We start from the raw sequence: 18,527 nt of genomic DNA, 5'->3' as shown, positions 1-18,527 counted from the left end.
GGGCCAGCTTGCACCATCCCTCGTGAGTAATCTTCTGCGCTTCGTCCTAATCGATGAGAGTCCTGTGTGCATTCACTCCACGGACCCTGCTTTTGATAACATATGGCGAGTCCAGCACGTTGTCGGGAGTACTATTGTAGAAGATGACATCCGGCGACGGTATTTGGGTATATTCTTTCACGAAGAGAAGAGGAGCTATATCTTTCTCCAAGTCCTCTCTCTCATGGTTCCATAGGATACGGACGACGTATTCCAATCTCCCATATGCACTGTTGCCTTTGTGGGTGATCCCAATAACACGATTATATGAACCATTGCCGAGTCTTTCAACATCAGGATCCTCCTCGCGGACATTCTTCCAAAGGACTGTTCGCGCCAGAGTACGAATGCGGTGTTGGTACGTAACAAAAGGTTCCACTTGATAACTGATGGAATCTGGTTCGGACTTGACGGAATCTTCACTGTTCGATCCTTGTCCCGCGCTGGCGCTAGTATCCGAATTGGCATCGGTAGTGACATCTTGCTGGACAGCATCCTGATGTGTAGAGGAGGGAGAGCTAGCGGCTGCCATCTTGTTAGTCGTTTTGATGATCGAGGTATCTGTATCTATGCGTAGTGATGTCTTTGGTGATGGTGTGGGCTTGTCGAAAGCCGGCCGATAAAAGTGTCTTTGGGGCTCTGTGAAACCGTTTCAACAGTTTCTCTTCGTCGTGGCTCTTAGCAGCCGAGAATGTTGTCCACAGAGCCAAGGTTTAAGATTGCTACCTGTTAATCTGAACTACCACGTTTCCTTTGCGCTGGCCTTTCAATCACTGGAAAGAAACCTTGTTCAAGATAGATAAGGTATCTTCAAAGATTCAAATGCAGGCCTTTGTTGTTGTGTGGAACCCGTTTCAGATACACTGGGTGGCAAAACAAAGGAAGCTGAGAAAACACTGTGTTGTGGACTGAACAAAGCCTGAGAGGGGCGTAAGCTCCATACTTGATCACAACGCAAATGACAGTGATTTTCTGGTCATCTATTGACGCAGCATATCCCAAAGTTGACCCAGACCCTACATATGTACCTTGAGTATCTCTTCTGCTGCCTTGCAGCTACTCATACTCGGCACCGCGGCTTATTGGTAGAATAAGGGCGGTAATGCCACCCTAGAAAAAGGGTAATGCCCCCCTAGAACTTCTCTAGAATAAAGTCAAGGTAAGGGGATTCTGTGTGAAATCATATCTGCTCACATATGCCACCCATGATACAAAGGACGTATTCGTGTTGTTTAACCTACCTAAGGTACTTTTGTGTTGTCTAAATACATCTTCAATATACTCTGAACATACCTACCTACCTTAGGCACTCGGCTGGGTGATGGCTCCTTATGCACTCGGGAAATGCTTTGAGCATATGCAGGGCATTAGTATTGCAAAATTAAAGAACTACGGAGTACAGGTAGTTCTATTTTTGTCAACAAAGCGGCATACAATACTCTCGAAAGGCGCTGACCTACCTATGCAAACTGGCAAGGCTTATAAGTCGGGTCTCATCCCTGCATTCAAGAACGATGAAAGTACACAGCACTCACTCGCAGTTTCAAGTATCCTGTCACCACAGACATTGAAGTCAAGTAATTACCAACATTATTCCGTGCAACACTTTATCTCTATTACGTAAGTCGCGACCAAAGCTATCTACTTATTGAGCTACACTGACTACCTAGCCTGCAACAGCTATCATTTATCTATCATTAACATGGGTGGCATCGGAACAAGAACGGTTCACCATTTTCCGAAGCCAAGGGCGACTGTCGATCCAAGACCGGTGCTGGCTGCGCACCAGGAGCTCTGCCCGATCCACACCGAGTGACTCAAGTTGAAAACTGGCGACTGTAGTAACTGCACAAAGTCAGCTCAGAGAGGTGAAAATCAGGTTAGAAAGGATAGGGAGAAGTCCCCAGATCAGTCTGCAGAGTCAAGCAAGAAGTCGAAGAAGAAGGATTGTAATCTTGAAAGGAGCTCAAAGTCAAAGAGAAGGTAATAAATGCCCAAAACAGCCCAAAGAGTAAAACAGGGGACAAGAAGGCCTAAGGTGTAATGCCTTACGAAGCGATAATAGTTATATCTCGCTGTCGGTTTTATTTAGCTCGATACGTCTGGCTGTAGTTTGCCCACTGCCAATTATGAGAAGAGTTCTTGGTCCAAAAATGTCTATGTTGAGGCTGGCAATTCTGACTACAAGGTGAAAACGCTCGTTGCCTGCTCGCCATCAGACTTTTTGTGGAACCGTCCTGTACACCCCTTTCAGTCATCCTCTGGGACCTGTTTCTGTGTCCGGATCTTCTACGTGGTTACATTATTTGCCTCATGGCTTCGATCTATCCCCACAGTCTGGATGTTTTCCGCGATTCCGCTGACCACCTTTGAAAGCTTCTTGATGTTCTTCCAAAAGCCCGGTAACTTCTACATCGCCAAGATCCCAAGAAGTATATGTGCCCTTCGTTCAATACAGGTAGGTACTGTATCTGAACAATTGTCGAGCCAATCTGTAGGTCGGATCATATGCAAAACGCATGTACCGCTTACCCGCAGCATCATCAAAGATCCTTTTGACGATTTTGTCGTTCTCCGTGGTAGCAAGGTCCAAAGGTTTGATCAACATACCGATCTTCGCCGTCGTCATTCTACCTACTTCTCGTATAGTTATAATTCCAAAGGTGGCTATACCAGCGGTTCGCACATCATGAAGGCGGGAGCAAAAATGCCAAAATCTCAGTCTAGGATTGCTTCCAAGTTGGTGACAGCCTGAGCTGAATTTGCCGTAGATGTAAGGTATATATCTTTAGGCAGACAGATGGGCAGATACAGCAATCTAGGAACACGATCTTGCTTCTCTTGGCTTGTGCAATCTCTCTCTTCGGATTGGCACTGTGGTCCCAACCCTTCGGACTCGGGATCGGATAAGCCGGGCTACATATTGAGAGGGGTTGCTGCACGACCCCTGCAAAATCACATCACCAAGTAATCAATAGTTTAGGGCTAAATGCTATTCGGAATAAAGGTCCCGGAAATGCAATCTTGGTTGGTATCCCAGAAGGAAGCAAATGCAGTTTCATAACGATGCTGTTGGCTCTGCCTCCCTGTATATTGGATGCACTAGTTACGGTGTCAGCGGTTCGTAGTGACATCGTCCCTCGCCAGAGCTACTATTTTGCGTTAGCGTTTTGCGACAGGTCCTTGATACCATCCATGCCTTCAATATACTCCCGTATGGGACATATACGTACCATCGCCTCATGCCGAGAAGCTCTCAGGACTTAAAAGAGGCCTCTACGTGTCCAGAAGTCAGAGTGGTTCATGTGTTCCGACGCGCCTTTAATTTCTCTCCAACGATGAGGTCGCAGTTGCTCTCTCTTACTGTTTGGTTGCTCGCTCACAAAGTCGTTGGGGCTGCTCTAGGGAAAGCTCCGGAATTTGCGACCGTCGTCACGCCCAGAACTGTTCTGGCGAATAGCTATGATTTCATCATTGCTGGCGGGGGGATATCTGGGCTAACTGTTGCTGATAGACTGTCAGAGGACCCATCAGGTAGGTTTGTCAGTTCATCAGAAGCGATTATCAGTGGAGATTTGCTAACGCACAACAACAGTCAAGGTCTTGGTTATCGAGGCCGGCATTTTCGATCAGGATGAAGACAACATCTTGATTCCAGGACAGTTTTTCACCCCGTTCCCATTCCAGTACATGTATCTTCCGTTGCCCAGCGTTCCACAGACGGCTTTGAACAACAGGTCATTCAATGTGCCGGCTGGGAAGGTGGTTGGTGGTGGCTCGGTCCTCAATGCTATGGTGTATGTGAGACCTGGAGTAGAGGAGCTTGATGCATGGGAGCTTCTGGGCGCAAAAGGATGGAAATGGAACGATTTGCTTCCCTATTACAAGAAGGTCAGGTTTATCGACAGCGAGCGGTTGGATGTCTTGTTAATATTGATGACAGAGCGAAAATTTCACCGCTCCAGATCCTGCATATGCAGCTGCTGCGAACTTTTCATTTGATCCCTCAGTTCATGGGACAACCGGGCCAGTGCAGGCTTCATTTCCGAGCTTCCACTTTGAAGGAAGTGGTTAGTGACCATTATTTCCTTGTTTTTGTTTCCTTGGCTGACAATGATAGGCATTTGGTTTGAGGCCGCAATCTCATCAGGCCTTCGTGCTGGCGGTGATCCACATGCTGGTGATGGCTCAGGCGTAGTCTATGTCCCCTCCGTTACCTCTGGGACCACGAGAACTAGAAGCCATGCTCGACTGAACCATTTCACACGTGTCCAGCCGAGATCAAACTACCACATTCTAGCCGGGCATACCGTTGCCAAAGTGCTGTTCGATAACACCAAGAAGGTGACTGGGGTTGAATATCTACCAACTGGAGGCGGGGAGCGTCTTACAGCTCAAGCCACAAAGGAGGTTCTCCTTGCGGGAGGCGCCGTGCATACACCTCAGATCCTGCAGCTTTCCGGAATTGGTCCAAAGAAGGTTTTGAACAAGTTCAATATCCCAATCGTGGTCGAGCTTCCCGGCGTAGGAGCCAACTTTCATGACCAACCTAGCATCATCATTCCATACAATGGCACGTGTGTACCTCTCAGTTTACCTCGTTACTTGAGTGCTAACTTGAACCTGGCAGTCACCAACAACATCTCGCCAAACGTGGGAACCCTGAACTCGGATCCAGTCTACGACGCTGAGCAGCGAGCTCTTTACGATGCAACTCGCCAAGGTCCTTACCAGCTTACTCGTGGTCTCAGCACCAACCTTGCGCTCCCTCCCCTCTGCAACGCAACTTCTGATTGCAAATCCATCGTCTCTGCGGCTCGCAGAACCAACCCCTTTCGATACCTTCCTGATGATACCCACGCCACCGTCAAAGCAGGCTACGCTCTTCAACGCGAAATCATTCTTCGCCAACTGGAAGGCCCCAAGACTCCCGTGTCGATGATTCATTGGGATACCGCCAACTCCGTCAGGATGTACTTCTTCAAGCCTCTGAGCAGGGGGACTGTTCAGATCAACTCTACCAATCCACTCGAGTGGCCACTGATTGACTTTCGTACAAACGTTGATCCCATTGATGAGGATTTGATTGTGGCCTCGTTCCTCAAAAACAGACACATCATGTCTCAGCCCAGCATGGCTGCGTTGAATCCCCTTGAGGCCGCACCGTTTAGCAACGACATCACTGATAAGAATATCCTCAAGCAAATACTGAGAGGGGTCACTGAGCCGTCGAGTGCCCATCAGTGTTGCACGGCAGCCATGATGCCGAGACTAATGGGCGGCGTGGTGAACTCCAAAATGAAGGTGTATGGCGCCAGGGGCTTGAGAGTGATTGATACGAGCTACTGGCCTATTGTCTTGACTGCTGCACCTACAGCCACGACTTATGCTTCCGGCGAGAAGGTACGCAATGCTTTCCCTCTCTGGCAAAAGTGTTTCAGGACTGACCGAAGACACAGATTGCGGACGCTATCAAGGCGGAATATGGGCTACAGAGTCTCTAATGACCGCTGGGAAAGAGAAGCATGATTAGCATGTCGGTATTGCTTTGTTATATTTCCCGATAGGTACTGCTGCCTTTCATGCGGTTATTTCTACAGTCCATTCCCACCATTCATGTGCGCCATGACGCCTCCGGCAAACCCTAAAAATGCTACCATAAAGCCCCCAATAGCAAAGCCTCCTTGCACATCCCCTTGGCTAACAAGTGTGGCCCAAACCACCGCTGTGAAAAGGCTGAGTCCGAACCCAATGCAGCCATAGAGAAGCATAGCCGGCCAGTTCATGCCCTCTTGAAGGTACAGGCTCCAGCCTAACCCAACCCCGTTTATTGGACAAGGCTTTAGTGGGTTGTCAACCTTTTTGGGCACTCGTCTGAAGAGAATCGGCAAAGGCTCGGCGTGCGACGGATGAGAAAACAGATGCATGAGGTGATTTGCTCCAACTGGTGGTATGTGTTCTGCCGGCTGGGGATTGTAAACATACGGGTCTGTATCTTGGGGAAGAGATGGAGAGTGGCAGATGTCCACAAGCTCTTGAGTCGAATACAGCTCTAATTTGACAAAGTCTATGGCTTGTACTCTTCTGAGCTGGCCCCATAACCATCTTTTACCCGAACGTGCTATGAGATACTGACGCCGGAGGAGTTGGAATAATTCCTGATCGGAGTTGATCTGGCAAACCTCGGGTTGAGCGAGTCTTGTTGCAAATCGGAGAAAAGGAACACAAAGAAGAAGGAAGAGGTGTGTAGTATATGGTGCCTGCTGTGACGACTGCGTGCAGGGATTGCCGAGTTCGAGGCTCATGTTGCCACGCGAAGACTTGTGCTCTGGTAAAAGAGGGTACTGAAATTTGCGAAAGATCCGTGTTGTCCCAGTCCACATCTGAAACAGTACCCTGGCAAATGAATTTGGGTGGCTTCTCGGGGTATTTTGAGCATCTAGGTTATCATACTCCAGTTCAGGCTGTTTGGTGTTTTGGTATCGTAATTCGGCTTCAAGCTGTTTGACTGCCCCAGGCACAATTTCAGTAAAATCATCGTAAAGGTTCCTCCCGCATTTCTGAAGGTCACAAATCAGTAAATACCAAGGGTGTGTACAATTGCCAGCTCAAACTCACACAGGTCCATGTTATTCTCGTCTTCCCGTCTTCCAGAGGCTTTTGCCTTAATTGTGACACCATGTTGCTTGTCTTGGTAGTCATAAATTCCCAGAAGCTTTGTTGGACGACCTTCGGACACTGTCGGTTGACAAATGCTTTAACATTGGACTGCAAGTGCAGAACTGGGTCCGTTTCGAACAAAAATACCTCGGCAACAGCAGTGACCAAGTCGAAGGGTTCATCTTCGGGCCCGCTATCACCTTGGTCATAATCTCGCCTTGCACCGATATTCTCACCGATTTCTTGATCTTCAATGATGTCATTATTTGCAGCAGCACTGTCATCTGTCCATGTCTTGCAATGAGCCTCCGTAATTCTCCGAGCGATATCCCTCCGAGATCTTCTGACGAAATTAGCGGTATCCAGCTTCACTCGCTTCTCCGGTCGATCTTCTGTGTTCAAGGCCAGATTCAAAAGGTCGATAGCATACAGCTTGAGAAACCGGGCTATGTTGTGGTTGCTTTTCAAACGAGAGCCTGACAGTTGCACCGTGTGTGACCACAGGAATTGAAGGTCTTGAAAATGAAGGAGGCGGTGAAAGATGGTCTCAGTTGCGTCCGGGTCGACGGAGCTCACGGTAGATGGCACGGAGATGATGCTATCCGGATCCAAGACTCTTGATTCGGCATCTGAATCTTCCCAGTCGTAGTGGACTGGTGTTTCAATCCAGGCAAAGTCGTCAGATATCCCGGGACGCTTTGCCACTGACTCAGGGTTCAAGGACGAAGCCACAATGCAGATGGGGATCGCGATGGAGGGCTGGGAGCTCTGATCCAAACCAGTCTCATCCGATTCCTCCACTTGCTTCGAGTACCCAAGCTTAACGCTTTTTTGTGCAGGTGTAGCAGAGCCGTATTTGCCGTAGTCTTCGAAGTGACTGGTGTGGTCTGCACATGTGTGACCAACCAGGATCGTACGTTGTTGAACAATATGTCCTGCTCTGCCATGCGCACAACATTTGTCAACCTGGTGTCGATAATAGTAGCAGCCGCAACTACTGTATCTTTCGAGAAGCTGATAGCACATTGCGAGACGCTTTTATTGTGGAGTGTCGAGTCGCGATGTTGTGTGCCCGCCCATGGAGCCTGCTTTGCGGGTGTTTCTGTGTGAAGTCGCACCATGGCCATGCTTGGACCCCGCAATCTTGTGGGAGGGGCACGGGGGACCTCTCTTGCCGCCGCAACACGCTCGGGAATATAGCTGATTCACACCGAATCCAATATCACTGCTTAACACGAAGAACCAGGTTTGCATATCTGGTCACATTCAAAGGTACTAAATTGAGCTTTTCAAAGATAGAGCAGATATAACTAAGCAGAGAGTGGGATCTATGAACGCCTGATTACCAATCTTATCCCTTCAATAAACAACATGGCATTCCGCAGTCCGGCAGGATAGACATTTGCCAATTAAACATCTGGTAACTGACAACAAGCTGGAACTAGTCAAAAACGTCGACCGCATACCTGACATTTCTCACCCCCTCAAACCACTTTGCAATCTCCCCCTCCTTTGCCTCGTCACCAAGCACAACCCTCCCCAAGGCGCTTCTCACACCATCTCCGACTGCCCGACTGCCACAAACGTACACTCTTGCACCATTGTCCCACAGCTGCTTCACTTCGTCTTTGTAGTTCAGAACACTGTCACCGACGTATTCCCGGTCATTCTGTCTGCTATAAGCCCTTGTCACTTTCACAATACCATCAGCCTCCCACTTCTCAAGCTCGTCACAATAAAGGTCATCCCAGTCGGGATGCCGGCAGCCAAAGAAGAGCAACGCTTTGCCAAGTTTATTACCCTGAGATGCTAAGGCCGCCCGCTCTTGAATGAAACCACGGAAGGGGGCTATGCCCGCTCCGGCGGCAATCATCACCACCGGGGTCTCGACATTGGAGGGTAGGTGGAACGACGAGTGTGATTGCCGGACAGAGACAAGAAGTCTATCCCCCTGCCTTAGGGCAGACAGATACGACGTAGCGACACCTGCGAACAAATTGGCGGGGTTGGCCAATGACTGGCCGGAGAGGAGGGTGTAAGTGAGAGTAGCCTTGGAAGGCGATGCCAAAGGGGAAGAGGAAATCGAGTACTGCCTCACTCTCATCGGGGGGATGAGTGAGAGGAATGTGCCGAAGGGAAGAGAGATGGAAGGATATCTGTCGAGAATGTCCAGTAATGATAGCCGAGGGGTGATGATGGTCGAAGTGTAGAGCTCGGGGTTCGTGGAAAGAGCAGACAGTGCTGCTCTGTCGGCTGCAGCTGAAGTGAAGTTGGAAAGTGTTTGTACGCCCTGGAAAAATGTCAGTCAATTAGAAGCAAAGGATGAAGAATAGAAACGGGCGTACCCTCTTGGTGACAGGTTGCGACAGCTCAACGTAAGAGCCAAGCACCTCGTGGACTGGCACTGGTACTCCAGTTGGAAGCGTCGTCTTCTTGCCCTCAGCCCCACCGGCAACCGTGATATGGCTATCCCAAGCCAACCCAAACTTTCTCATCACCCGGTCGATACTCTCTTTGGGATTCACCGGCAACACGGCCAGATAGTCCCCAGCGCGGTATGTCATGCCTTCCGGAAGCTGGACTTCGAGATGCTTCTTTGGAACCCCATTTCCCTTGGTCAGAGTCTTTTCCTCCACCACTACAGCCTCCTCGACGTCTTGCCTCAAAGTCGAAGCACGGGGGGTTGAGAACTGAACCTCAAGAGCCTGTTGCCTGCCACCACCCACAGCAGAACCGTATTTTGACTTGATGGCAGGCCAGAACACGTCGTCTTCCCATTGCTCAAAGTCGGTGAACATCTCACCTTGGGAAACATCTGTCAGACCGAGATCGCAAATAGGGGTAGCGCCCTTTTGTTCAAGAGTGTTGTAGACCAGACGAGGGACTTTGTGGAAGGTGTTGGCCCAGTCGCGGTGGCCACAGCCAAAGACGGCATAAGAGGTTCCTTTGAGGGAGGATGTGTCAGGCAAGTCTTTGATCCAGGTGACAAAATCGGTGGCATTATCAGGCGGTTCTCCTTCGTAAGACGCAGTGATGAAAGCAACAGGGGTGGCGTTATCTTTGGGGAGCTGGTTTGCTGCTGCATCAAGCGCATCGATGATTGTTGCATTGTATCCGTGTGAAGGGGCGTCCATGGCCAGCCTCTGGGCAAGCGCCTCACACGTGCCAGTGTTGGATCCGTAAAAAATGTTGAGCTGCTTGAGCTGTGTCCCTTTCTCTGTCGCTTGGGCGTGCGGGTGTTTGGAAAGTGTGCTCTTCTCCAAAAGGCTGCCGTTCAGTTGTCTCTCCAGCTCGGTAGGCGTCAACCCGTGCCTCAGCTTGGCTTTCATCTCGAATCCCTCAGGCTTGGTGGTCAGAGTCTCTTTAATCTTGAGCTCGTAGGACGGATCCGACATCTTAAAGTCAAAGTTTTGCAGCAGCATTGCCATTATGACCATGGCTTCTTGCCAGGCGAACGCGCGCCCTATGCATCCTCGCTGACCATTTCCAAAAGGCTTCCAAAACCCAGGATGTTCTTTGCTGAGCCGATCAAAATTCTCATCGAGCATCCTCTCAGGAATGAATTCGTCAGCTGTTTCGCCATAGACCGCTTTGTCTCGATGCGATCTCGCCAGATAGAGAAGAACGACCTGACCCTTGGCGATTGCCCATTTGCCCCCGATAACTGTGTCTTCGAGAGCCTGAACGCCGTACGAAGGAATGGTCGGACATAGTCTGAGCGTCTCTCGAAGAATGGCAGTAATGTATGGCAACTTTTTCATGTGCTCGGCCGTAATCGGTCCTCGACCGATCACCTCGTCGACCTCCTGGCGGGCCTTCTTCAGCGTCTCTGGGTTCTTGAGCAGCATCACAAACGCAAAGCTCAACATGCCACTTGTGGTCTCGTGGCCTGCGATCAAAAAGGTGATGAGGTTGTCGATGATAGCCCCGTCATCCAACTTCTCGCCTGTCTTCCTGTCCACGCCATCCAGCATTGCCGACAACAAGTCTTTTCTTCCGTTTGGATTCGCTCTCCGGGCATCGAGAACTGACTGAGCAATGTCCCTCAGGGTCTTGATGTCAGCAAAGTACTTGTTGCTTGACCAGAAAAATAGACTGGACAAGAAGTTGCCCTTGAGGGATCGGTTTCCAGACTCGGTCAAGAAATTGGCCATTGCGGTAATGAAAGGATGCAGCTCGTCGTGATAGTAAGAGTTGAATCGGAAATTCATCGAACACAGGGCAATGGTGTCGAGGGCAAGTCGGGTGAAGTCTTCACTGACCGCAATGGATTGCTCAGGGCCGTGGCGAGCCCACTTCATGACAAGCTGGGCAGCCAATTCGTGCATCTCGGGAAACATTTCTTGGATGGGCACCGGCCCGAAAGCAGGGGTTAGGACGCGGTGGGCGATACCCCATACTGGTTCTTCTGTCGGGGTGGTGAACATCCCAGCGGGAACGCCATTGCGGAGTTGCTCGAGGTCAGCAATGATAGGCTTCTTGAAGCGTGTTTCATCGGAGACCTCATGGACGAGGGCTGCTGTTGTCTACATTTCCATGGTCAGGGCGCTTTGCTTATAAACTAGACGTGCATCAAGGACCTTACAACAATGGCGGTTGTTCCCCAAGGTAGCACGAGGCGGTAGATTTCGCCATATTGATCAGTAAACTTATCAAGGGACTTGAGGGTGCTGCTGGTATCAATCTGCAGCACATTCCCCACAATGGGGTATGCGCGGGGACCCTATTGATGCATTGGGTATCAGTAACAACCAACCTGAACGTTTTTCTCAAAGGAGTGACCCAGAAACCAAGACCAAGAGGTGGATAAGGAATATATCGTACCGGTAAAGGAAGGCCCCCGAGAGCCATGATTTCTTTCTTAAGGGGAAGACAACAACGGAATCAAGCTGAAGTTAAAAAGTGAAGATTAAGGCAGAGGGTCCAAGCTATAAGTAGGCTTCACCGCCGGCTATGAAATCAGTCGCATGGGCATGATCAACGGTCGCATCAGCGCAGGCTTACACAGTCAGTTGGTCAGCAGTCGGAAGGATGAAGCCTTTGCATGTGTTATGCGACTTGACATTGGTGTCAATTCGTGTCGGCAGACAAAGACGCGCAGGTCAACGGGGCACGCGGGATCCGTGACCATGTCGGTTACGGGACAAAAAGGGGAAAAGGCCGAATCTTGGCAATGTAAATACCGTCGACTTTCGTGGAAACCACGGCATGATCCGAAAAGCGGAGAAACGCAATGCACCGTTGGGCAGTGCTGTAGTGCCAAGTGTTTAGTAATTGTTTTCTGGTGCGTCAGTTCCTTGCGCGGGAGACGGCGAGCTCGACCGAAATAGGCGAGTTAACCAATCAGGTGTTAAGAAAGCTGGTCAGTTACCTACGCGGAGGCGGTGTATCTAGTTTGCCGAAGGAGCAAGTTGAAAGTTCCAATCGCCGACAGAGATACGGATAATGGATACCTAATAAGTCTGTCTTTTATAAGCATGCAGAGCGGAAGGAAGCTGGATTCAAGACATGGAGTAGATTGGGACATTGGGTACCTACTTGTTACTGGTGTGCAAATCTCAGGTGGGCACAAACACCGCATACTAGCGCTCTGCTGACAACTACCGACTCTCGAGCCCCTGAACCCCTGAGTACTCCAATCCTGAACCCTAACCCGGTACTAACTATGACAATGCGCATTTGTCTACTTTCAAAGCTGTGTAGAAACCTTGTTCGCAGGTACTAAGGCTTTGACGGGGCGGGATTTAGACATCATACAGTTCTGGTATTGAGAGCCTCATTAGTAAGATAATCCGAGCAACATCTAACAGCCGTGACATCTATCCCCCCGCCATCTTTTCTAGAAGTTAGCGCCATGGCACCTTGATATCCAAATAGACAATAACGAGAAACACCAACGCCGATTCGTATACGTGCTATCCCATGCCCCCATTTCATATCCCTGGTATCATTCCCAATGCGCAACTGCCACGCTCTAGAAAGCGTTCTATTCAGCCACGATACCTTTATAAGCCGTGTCCCTATCATTATGCGTGCTCCGGCTGTGCCTGTGGTCCTGCCAAATCCTGCCCCAACAACACTTCGATTTTCTTCATTAGATCCTTGATGCGGAAAGGTTTAGACACAACATCGTCCATTCCGCTCTTTCTCGCAGTGGCCACTTGCTCGTCCCGCACGTTGGCGGTTACTGCAATGACAGGAACGTGCTTCCCTTTGGTCACCTTTCCTTCCTGTTGCCACTTGCGAATCTCCCTGACGCAAGTTAGGCCATCCATGTTGGGCATTTCCAAGTCCATGAGTATGACGGATAGATCCTGGCCCGGGTTCTCTTCAGAGGTCCGACAAAAGTGCGTCTTCTCAAGAAAGGCCAGCGCTTCCAAGCCATCATTCGCAACGCCGACCGTATTGCATCCATACTGTTTGAGTTGCCTTACGAGAACCCTTTGATTGATGAGGTTGTCCTCAACGACCAAAATATCAAGCTGCTTCGGGTCGAATGTTGATGAGACGTCGGATGCAATTCTTGAAAATGGCTGCGGTCGTGCCGGTGCTGCCTCGGGTGCCATAGAACCAACTAGGCTCGCGCCCGAACTGAATTCGGCGGAAGAAACTCCAGAATATCCTTTGCCCTCCTGCTTGACAGCTTCACTGCTGAGCAAAGAGGTATTTCGTTCGCCTACTGGATGCAAGTGTCTTTCCATTGGCCCAACCGCTGCGAGGAAGGCATCCTCCTCTTCGCGTGATACAGGAGAGGGGGCGGCTCTCCTCACCTTGACAAAGAAACCAAAGACACTCCCCACCCCTGCTTCCGACGCCACTCCAATCTGCCCTCCATGAAGCTCAGCCAGTCGTTTGGAAATGAACAATCCTAGTCCACTTCCGCCGTACTGCGCATGAGTCCGTGGGGAGGCTTGCTTAAATCGCTGAAACAATATCTGCTTCTCTTCGTGCGTTAAGCCACAGCCACTGTCCTGCACATGGAAATACAGATATAGCTCGCTGGATGGAACTGGTACTGTCGCATCGGGCATCTCGTCCTCCGGTGATAGAGCCGATGTTTTCGAGTCAACGTATCCACCAGCAGCTGCCTTGAACGATACAGGAACATACTGAAACCCGGGGATCAGGCGGGCATCTGGAGGATTCAAAGATGCATCCAATGCAACTGTGATCAGCCTCTTGTCTTTGGCAGGCGCAGTGAACTTGATGGCGTTGGTGAGAAGGTTGATGAGAACCTGGAGGACGCGGCTCGGGTCCATGGCTACCCAGTCCACACTGAGTCCGGTAAGAGAGGTCTCCCGGATGTCGAAAGAAACCTCAATCTTCTTCGCCTGTAACTCGGGCTCAAACATTTTGACAGCCCGTCGCAGCAGAAGCTTCGGTTGACAGGGGACAGGCGTCAAAAGCAACAAGTTTGAATCCAGTTTCGAGATGGTAAGGATGTCGTCCACGATGGATTTTTGGTGCTGTACACACAATGCGATGGTTTGAGCGGCATCTATACAGGACTGAATGGTTTGTGAGGTGACTGAACTAGCGTTCCCAATTCCTCGATATGTCGCTTCTGTGCCCTGATATTGATTGTCTCCGGCCCCCAAGGCCGATAAAATATCGTCGGCACACTGCAGAATGGCTGTGAGGGGGTTCCGCATCTCGTGCGAGGTGATGTCAATGAATTCATTCTGCTGTCTTCTTGTCTCTTCGGCCTCCTGGAGCCGACGATTCTGCAAACCTTGGGCCCATTTGAGATGTGAGATATCTGTGATGGATCCCATTACGGATCTCACCGTGCCATCATGAGATAACTCAGCATGGGCACTGAACAAAACCCAGGAATCCATTGGTTCATTCGTTTCCAACGCTGGGTTAATCCGCGGCTTCCTTAGCTTCAACTCTCCCGACCAAGGCAAGTGATCCTTGACCAGACGCTCCCAGCCTTCTCTCATCGTATTTGCGCTTTCTTCAACCATGATATCCAGCCACGACATCTCGTACTGGCTGTTGTTATCTCTGGTGTGGCCCGTCATCTCGAAAAACCGATCGTTGGCCTCGCGTAGAACACCCTCGGGGCTGATGAGAAACATTCCGAGGGGAGAAAGCTCAGTCATGCGTCTGTACCTGCTGGCTTGCAAATTCAACTGTTGTGTCAACTGCTCCTTCTCCAATGCAGCTGCTTCCGCTGCATCCCTGCTACGCCGAGTCTCATCCTCGAACAGGATCACGGATGCCAAAGAGGTGGCCAGCTGTCGATTAAGCATGCTGGTAAAAGCCTTGTATTCGTCATTGTACGGCCGGCGAGGGTTTACGCCCAACACTAAGAAGGCAAGCACCGCATCCCCATTAGTCGGCCGGACAGGAAAAATGACAGCTTCCCGGCAGGGATCCCCAAAACCGCGCCAGTTGATACCCTCGAGGAGGACTTCCGGCAATGTCCCATCTCGTGTGTGAAGCAGGGTTGGTTCTCTGGTGCGCATGGCTTCGCGGAAGGATGGCACAAACCCTTCGCGGCTCCGCTTGAGATCAAGATGCGTCGGGGCTGCCATGTGCCCATCGGGGACTCCAATGGATCCTTCGAGATGGCATGTCTTGAGCGAAATGGTGCTGCCTGAAGACATGGAAGAGTGGTCGTTGTCTTCGCCTTCTCCATCGCCCACAGAGTAGAGCAACGCAAAAGGGACATCGCGTTCATTGTCTTGCAGACCTTCCAAAACAAATTTCCAGAATTGCTTAACAGCCTTGGCTTGGGCTGTTCGTTCGCCAATTTTGTTGATGGTATGCATCCTCCGGCGGTTGATGACCTGTTTCGTTGTCTCGAAAGGTGCGTTGTAAAAGCCGAGAATTCGGTCGGTGCCCCCATACATCGGAGTAAAAGACCAAGAGAAGAAGGTCTCTTCAAGTAGGCCATGCCTGTCAATAGGCAAGTAATCATCCTCCTTGCGCACACTTATCCCTGTTCGGGCACATTCAGCGAAAATGGGGCGAAGGTAGTCCCAGAGCTCAGAAAAAGGACCGCTGAACCCGGTGCCCATAAGAGAAGGGTGCTTGTTGCCAGCCACCTCGGTGGCATAGGCTTCATTGTACAGCATTGTCAGCTCGCTGCCCCAGAACAGAGCGGCCGGGTGAGGGTTGTTCATGCAGAGGTTGGCCGTCTGTTTGAATTCTGGCGACCATTTCTCCATTGGACCCAATGGCGTGATGGCCCAGTTGACGGTCCGGGCATATTGAAGATGAGCTGAGAGTACCCCTCTCGGCTCAGGACAGGTCCAGTCGGCCACTGACTTCTCTGGTGCAGCCAAGGTGATGGATGCGGATGATTTTGTGGTGTCGTCAGAACTTCCCGCCGGGGTCTGTCGTGTTGAAAAGAACGACTTTGGAGGAGGCCGTCCCGACTTTTGCTTGGAGTACCTAACGGCTATTGTCGTTCCTGATACGGGGAGACTCGTGTCTGTTGGGCGTTCTGACGGTGGCGCTTTTTGTGATGCGGCCTTGAGGCTGTGTTCTGCGACAAAGCCGCCTGTCGCAACTTCAGCTGGTGCTCCAGAGGACAGGTCACCAACGGGACTGGCAACTTCAGCAGCGCGCCACAAGCGGTTCCCACTGATGAGGCGCCATCGCTTCCTAACGGTAGAGCCGGTCCAGAGGAGGTCGCCGTAGAGAAACGAAAGTGGAAAGACGTCCTTGGAGTCGTCATGAGCCGTCACGCCGGTGGCCCATCGCTTGAACTCATCGAAGGAGGCGTCCTGAGGCTCTTGCTCTGGCGGTAAGCCCTGAGCGTCGAGACCGATGAGGCCATCGTAAAGTTGTTCGTACAGTCGCAGGGCAACGTTGCAGAATACGGGGAGCAGGACTTTGGCTCTGGCAGTGGGGCTGCCGGTGGAATCGATGGGAGTGATCGGCAGGGGGTCGTCGGGGTCGAGATCCAAAACAAAAGTCGGACGGGAATCAGCGTCCAAGACTTCTTTGATGCTCTCGAGCAAGTCCAGATCCTCTGTAGCTGTGGTGGATGCGTCGTCTGTTCCACAGGTGGGAGGTAACCGTGGCGTCTGGTGACTCGGCTCACTGAACTCTGCTGTCCCACCCGCTCCTACTGCCGCTGACAGGGTCGTTCCGGCTCCCATTTGACTCGGGCAGCCCAGGCCTCAGTGTGCACGAGAGCTCTGTTCCTCGCAGCGAGGTCTCGTGTGCGAGATCAGTTCGCAGTTTTGGCAGATTCCGTACGTTGAGCGGAGAAAGTTGGGTTGCGTCAAAAGACGCGACCCAGCGGTCTCGTCGAGGTTTGGCGATGAAATGCCAAGCTTGCCCGCCTGCCTTGTTTCAGTTGTTTCCACGATCTCCGATCTGCTTAGTCAGGTTTCCGGGGAGTGGGACGCCGATCCGATACCACGTCTTCCGATACCCATTATGTGTTCGTCCGGACGGGATGGAGCGGGTCTTTCTGCAGCCAACGCAACCAAATGGTCTACCTTAATACTAAGCTGGTGTGCCTAGCACCCCACATTGCTGTCCTCAAAAAGCTCAAACCGGAGAGAATGTTACGGATAGGCTTTTGGTTCTCAGATGGTCCAAGCTTCTGTCTCGCAGTGGCACATCCCATTGCCATACCGCTTTTAGCAACGTTCGACACTGCGAAGACTTCTGCCTGCCTTAAACAGACATCGTGACATCTAAACCGCACTCTAAACCGCACTCGCAACCCACTTCACCCTCCTTGGCCAAGCCTCCCTATCATCATCAAATCACAGCACTAACTATGAATAACCTCCACAAGGCAAATCGTAATGCCAATCTCGCAAATTCACATGTTATACTGTACAACTTTGAACACCTCATTGTCCCAAGTTACCTACCTAGGTTGGCGGGTTTTGTGGTCTTACGACATGCGGGATACAAAGAGAAAATGACACCTCTCCTACTAGCAGGCAAAAGCTTCGACCGTTTTACATTCTCCAAAGCTACCTTAAATGGACATAACACAGAGATCCTCACCCAATCATTGGGTACGCATGGGAGAGACACAGATGCCCTTTTAGAGCACTTGGTTCATTTCGGTACCACCACACAGGCTCAAGTTTGTTCGCCATCTCTGGTCGGCAGCTGAAACGCTGGTCACAAATCACAAAAGCCATTCTTGCAGATGATCAAATCGAATCCACAGTCTGAATCCTCCTGGCAGCTCAAGCCTATCATGAGCATCAGCAACCTATCTGTTAAAAAAGGCAGAAAACAACGTACCGATACAAGAGAGTGGGTTGTCTCCACAATTTGGCCCTGGTCTGCTTGTTGGCGTTGGACGAGGCGGTACTGCTGTGCTTCTGCTGCGAGTCACAGTCGTCACGATGGGAGGAACTGTAACCCTACGTGTACTTGTGCTCGTGCGGGTAATAACCGGGGGCAGTGTGACCGTGACACGGCGAGTACTGGTGATACGCGTGATAACCGGCGGGTATGTGACCGTGGCTCTGCGCGTGGACGTGCTTATGCCACCGGAAAGAGGATTGCAACGACCTGCACGGCAGATCAGGTCTCCGTCGCAGTCATTCTCGTCCTCGCACCTGTCACCTGGGAGACGGTTAGTATTGGCTGCCAAGAGAGAAAACCCAGGGGTCCAGGGGTAAGTAGATACCAATGCAATGTCCGGTCCAAGCGCAAGCTGGTTGAGCAGGTGAGGTAGGTCTCACGGTAGGGGTTGGATAAACGTATATGGTTGTTGTGCGGATGATTGAGCCTTGTCCACCGCCACGAGAGGAGCTCTGGGTAGAGGGATTCGCACATCTTCCTGAGCGACAGTACAGATCCCCGTCACAGTCAAGCTCAGAGTCACATTCGTC

The 18,527-nt window shown here is 50.9% G+C and overlaps 4 protein-coding genes across 4 annotated transcripts; 1 reads left to right on the top strand and 3 right to left on the bottom strand.

Moving 5' to 3' along the window:
• Window positions 1–3,100: 3,100 nt before the first annotated feature.
• Window positions 3,101–5,967, top strand: QC762_124480 (uncharacterized protein). The gene is made up of 6 exons (XM_062886864.1): window positions 3,101–3,573; window positions 3,635–3,930; window positions 3,983–4,109; window positions 4,160–4,563; window positions 4,735–5,442; window positions 5,499–5,967. Exons 1-6 carry the CDS (start codon window positions 3,282–3,284, stop codon window positions 5,541–5,543), a joined length of 1,872 nt encoding a protein of 623 aa, XP_062750025.1. The 5' UTR covers window positions 3,101–3,281; the 3' UTR covers window positions 5,544–5,967.
• Window positions 5,634–7,811, bottom strand: QC762_124460 (uncharacterized protein; the record flags this gene model as incomplete). Its single annotated transcript, XM_062886863.1, has 2 exons — window positions 6,658–7,811; window positions 5,634–6,599 (listed from the first exon to the last, which is right to left on the bottom strand). The coding sequence occupies exons 1-2, from the start codon at window positions 7,723–7,725 to the stop codon at window positions 5,634–5,636; spliced, it is 2,034 nt and encodes a 677-aa protein (XP_062750024.1). The 5' UTR covers window positions 7,726–7,811.
• A 148-nt stretch (window positions 7,812–7,959) lies between these two features.
• On the bottom strand, window positions 7,960–11,550 carry QC762_124450 (uncharacterized protein; the record flags this gene model as incomplete). Its single annotated transcript, XM_062886862.1, has 4 exons — window positions 7,960–8,989; window positions 9,045–11,225; window positions 11,285–11,422; window positions 11,524–11,550. 4 exons carry the CDS (start codon window positions 11,548–11,550, stop codon window positions 8,141–8,143), a joined length of 3,195 nt encoding a protein of 1,064 aa, XP_062750023.1. The 3' UTR covers window positions 7,960–8,140.
• A 1,175-nt stretch (window positions 11,551–12,725) lies between these two features.
• QC762_124440 (uncharacterized protein) lies at window positions 12,726–16,817 on the bottom strand (the record flags this gene model as incomplete). Its single annotated transcript, XM_062886861.1, has 1 exon — window positions 12,726–16,817. One exon carries the CDS (start codon window positions 16,815–16,817, stop codon window positions 12,726–12,728), a length of 4,092 nt encoding a protein of 1,363 aa, XP_062750022.1.
• Window positions 16,818–18,527: the final 1,710 nt, after the last annotated feature.

The sequence above is a fragment of the Podospora pseudocomata genome (genome assembly GCF_035222375.1).
Source record: "Podospora pseudocomata strain CBS 415.72m chromosome 1 map unlocalized CBS415.72m_1, whole genome shotgun sequence".
NCBI lineage: Eukaryota > Fungi > Ascomycota > Sordariomycetes > Sordariales > Podosporaceae > Podospora > Podospora pseudocomata.
This window is presented reverse-complemented; position numbering and strand designations above follow the sequence as displayed.

Coding starts and splice junctions, on each gene's coding strand:
- QC762_124480 (XM_062886864.1), top strand. CDS start 3,282: ATGCCGAGAAGCTCTCAGGACTTAAAAGAGGCCTCTACGTGTCCAGAA. Junction 3,931..3,982: donor TGCTTCCCTATTACAAGAAG/GTCAGGTTTATC, acceptor TATTGATGACAG/AGCGAAAATTTCACCGCTCC. Junction 4,110..4,159: donor CTTCCACTTTGAAGGAAGTG/GTTAGTGACCAT, acceptor TGACAATGATAG/GCATTTGGTTTGAGGCCGCA.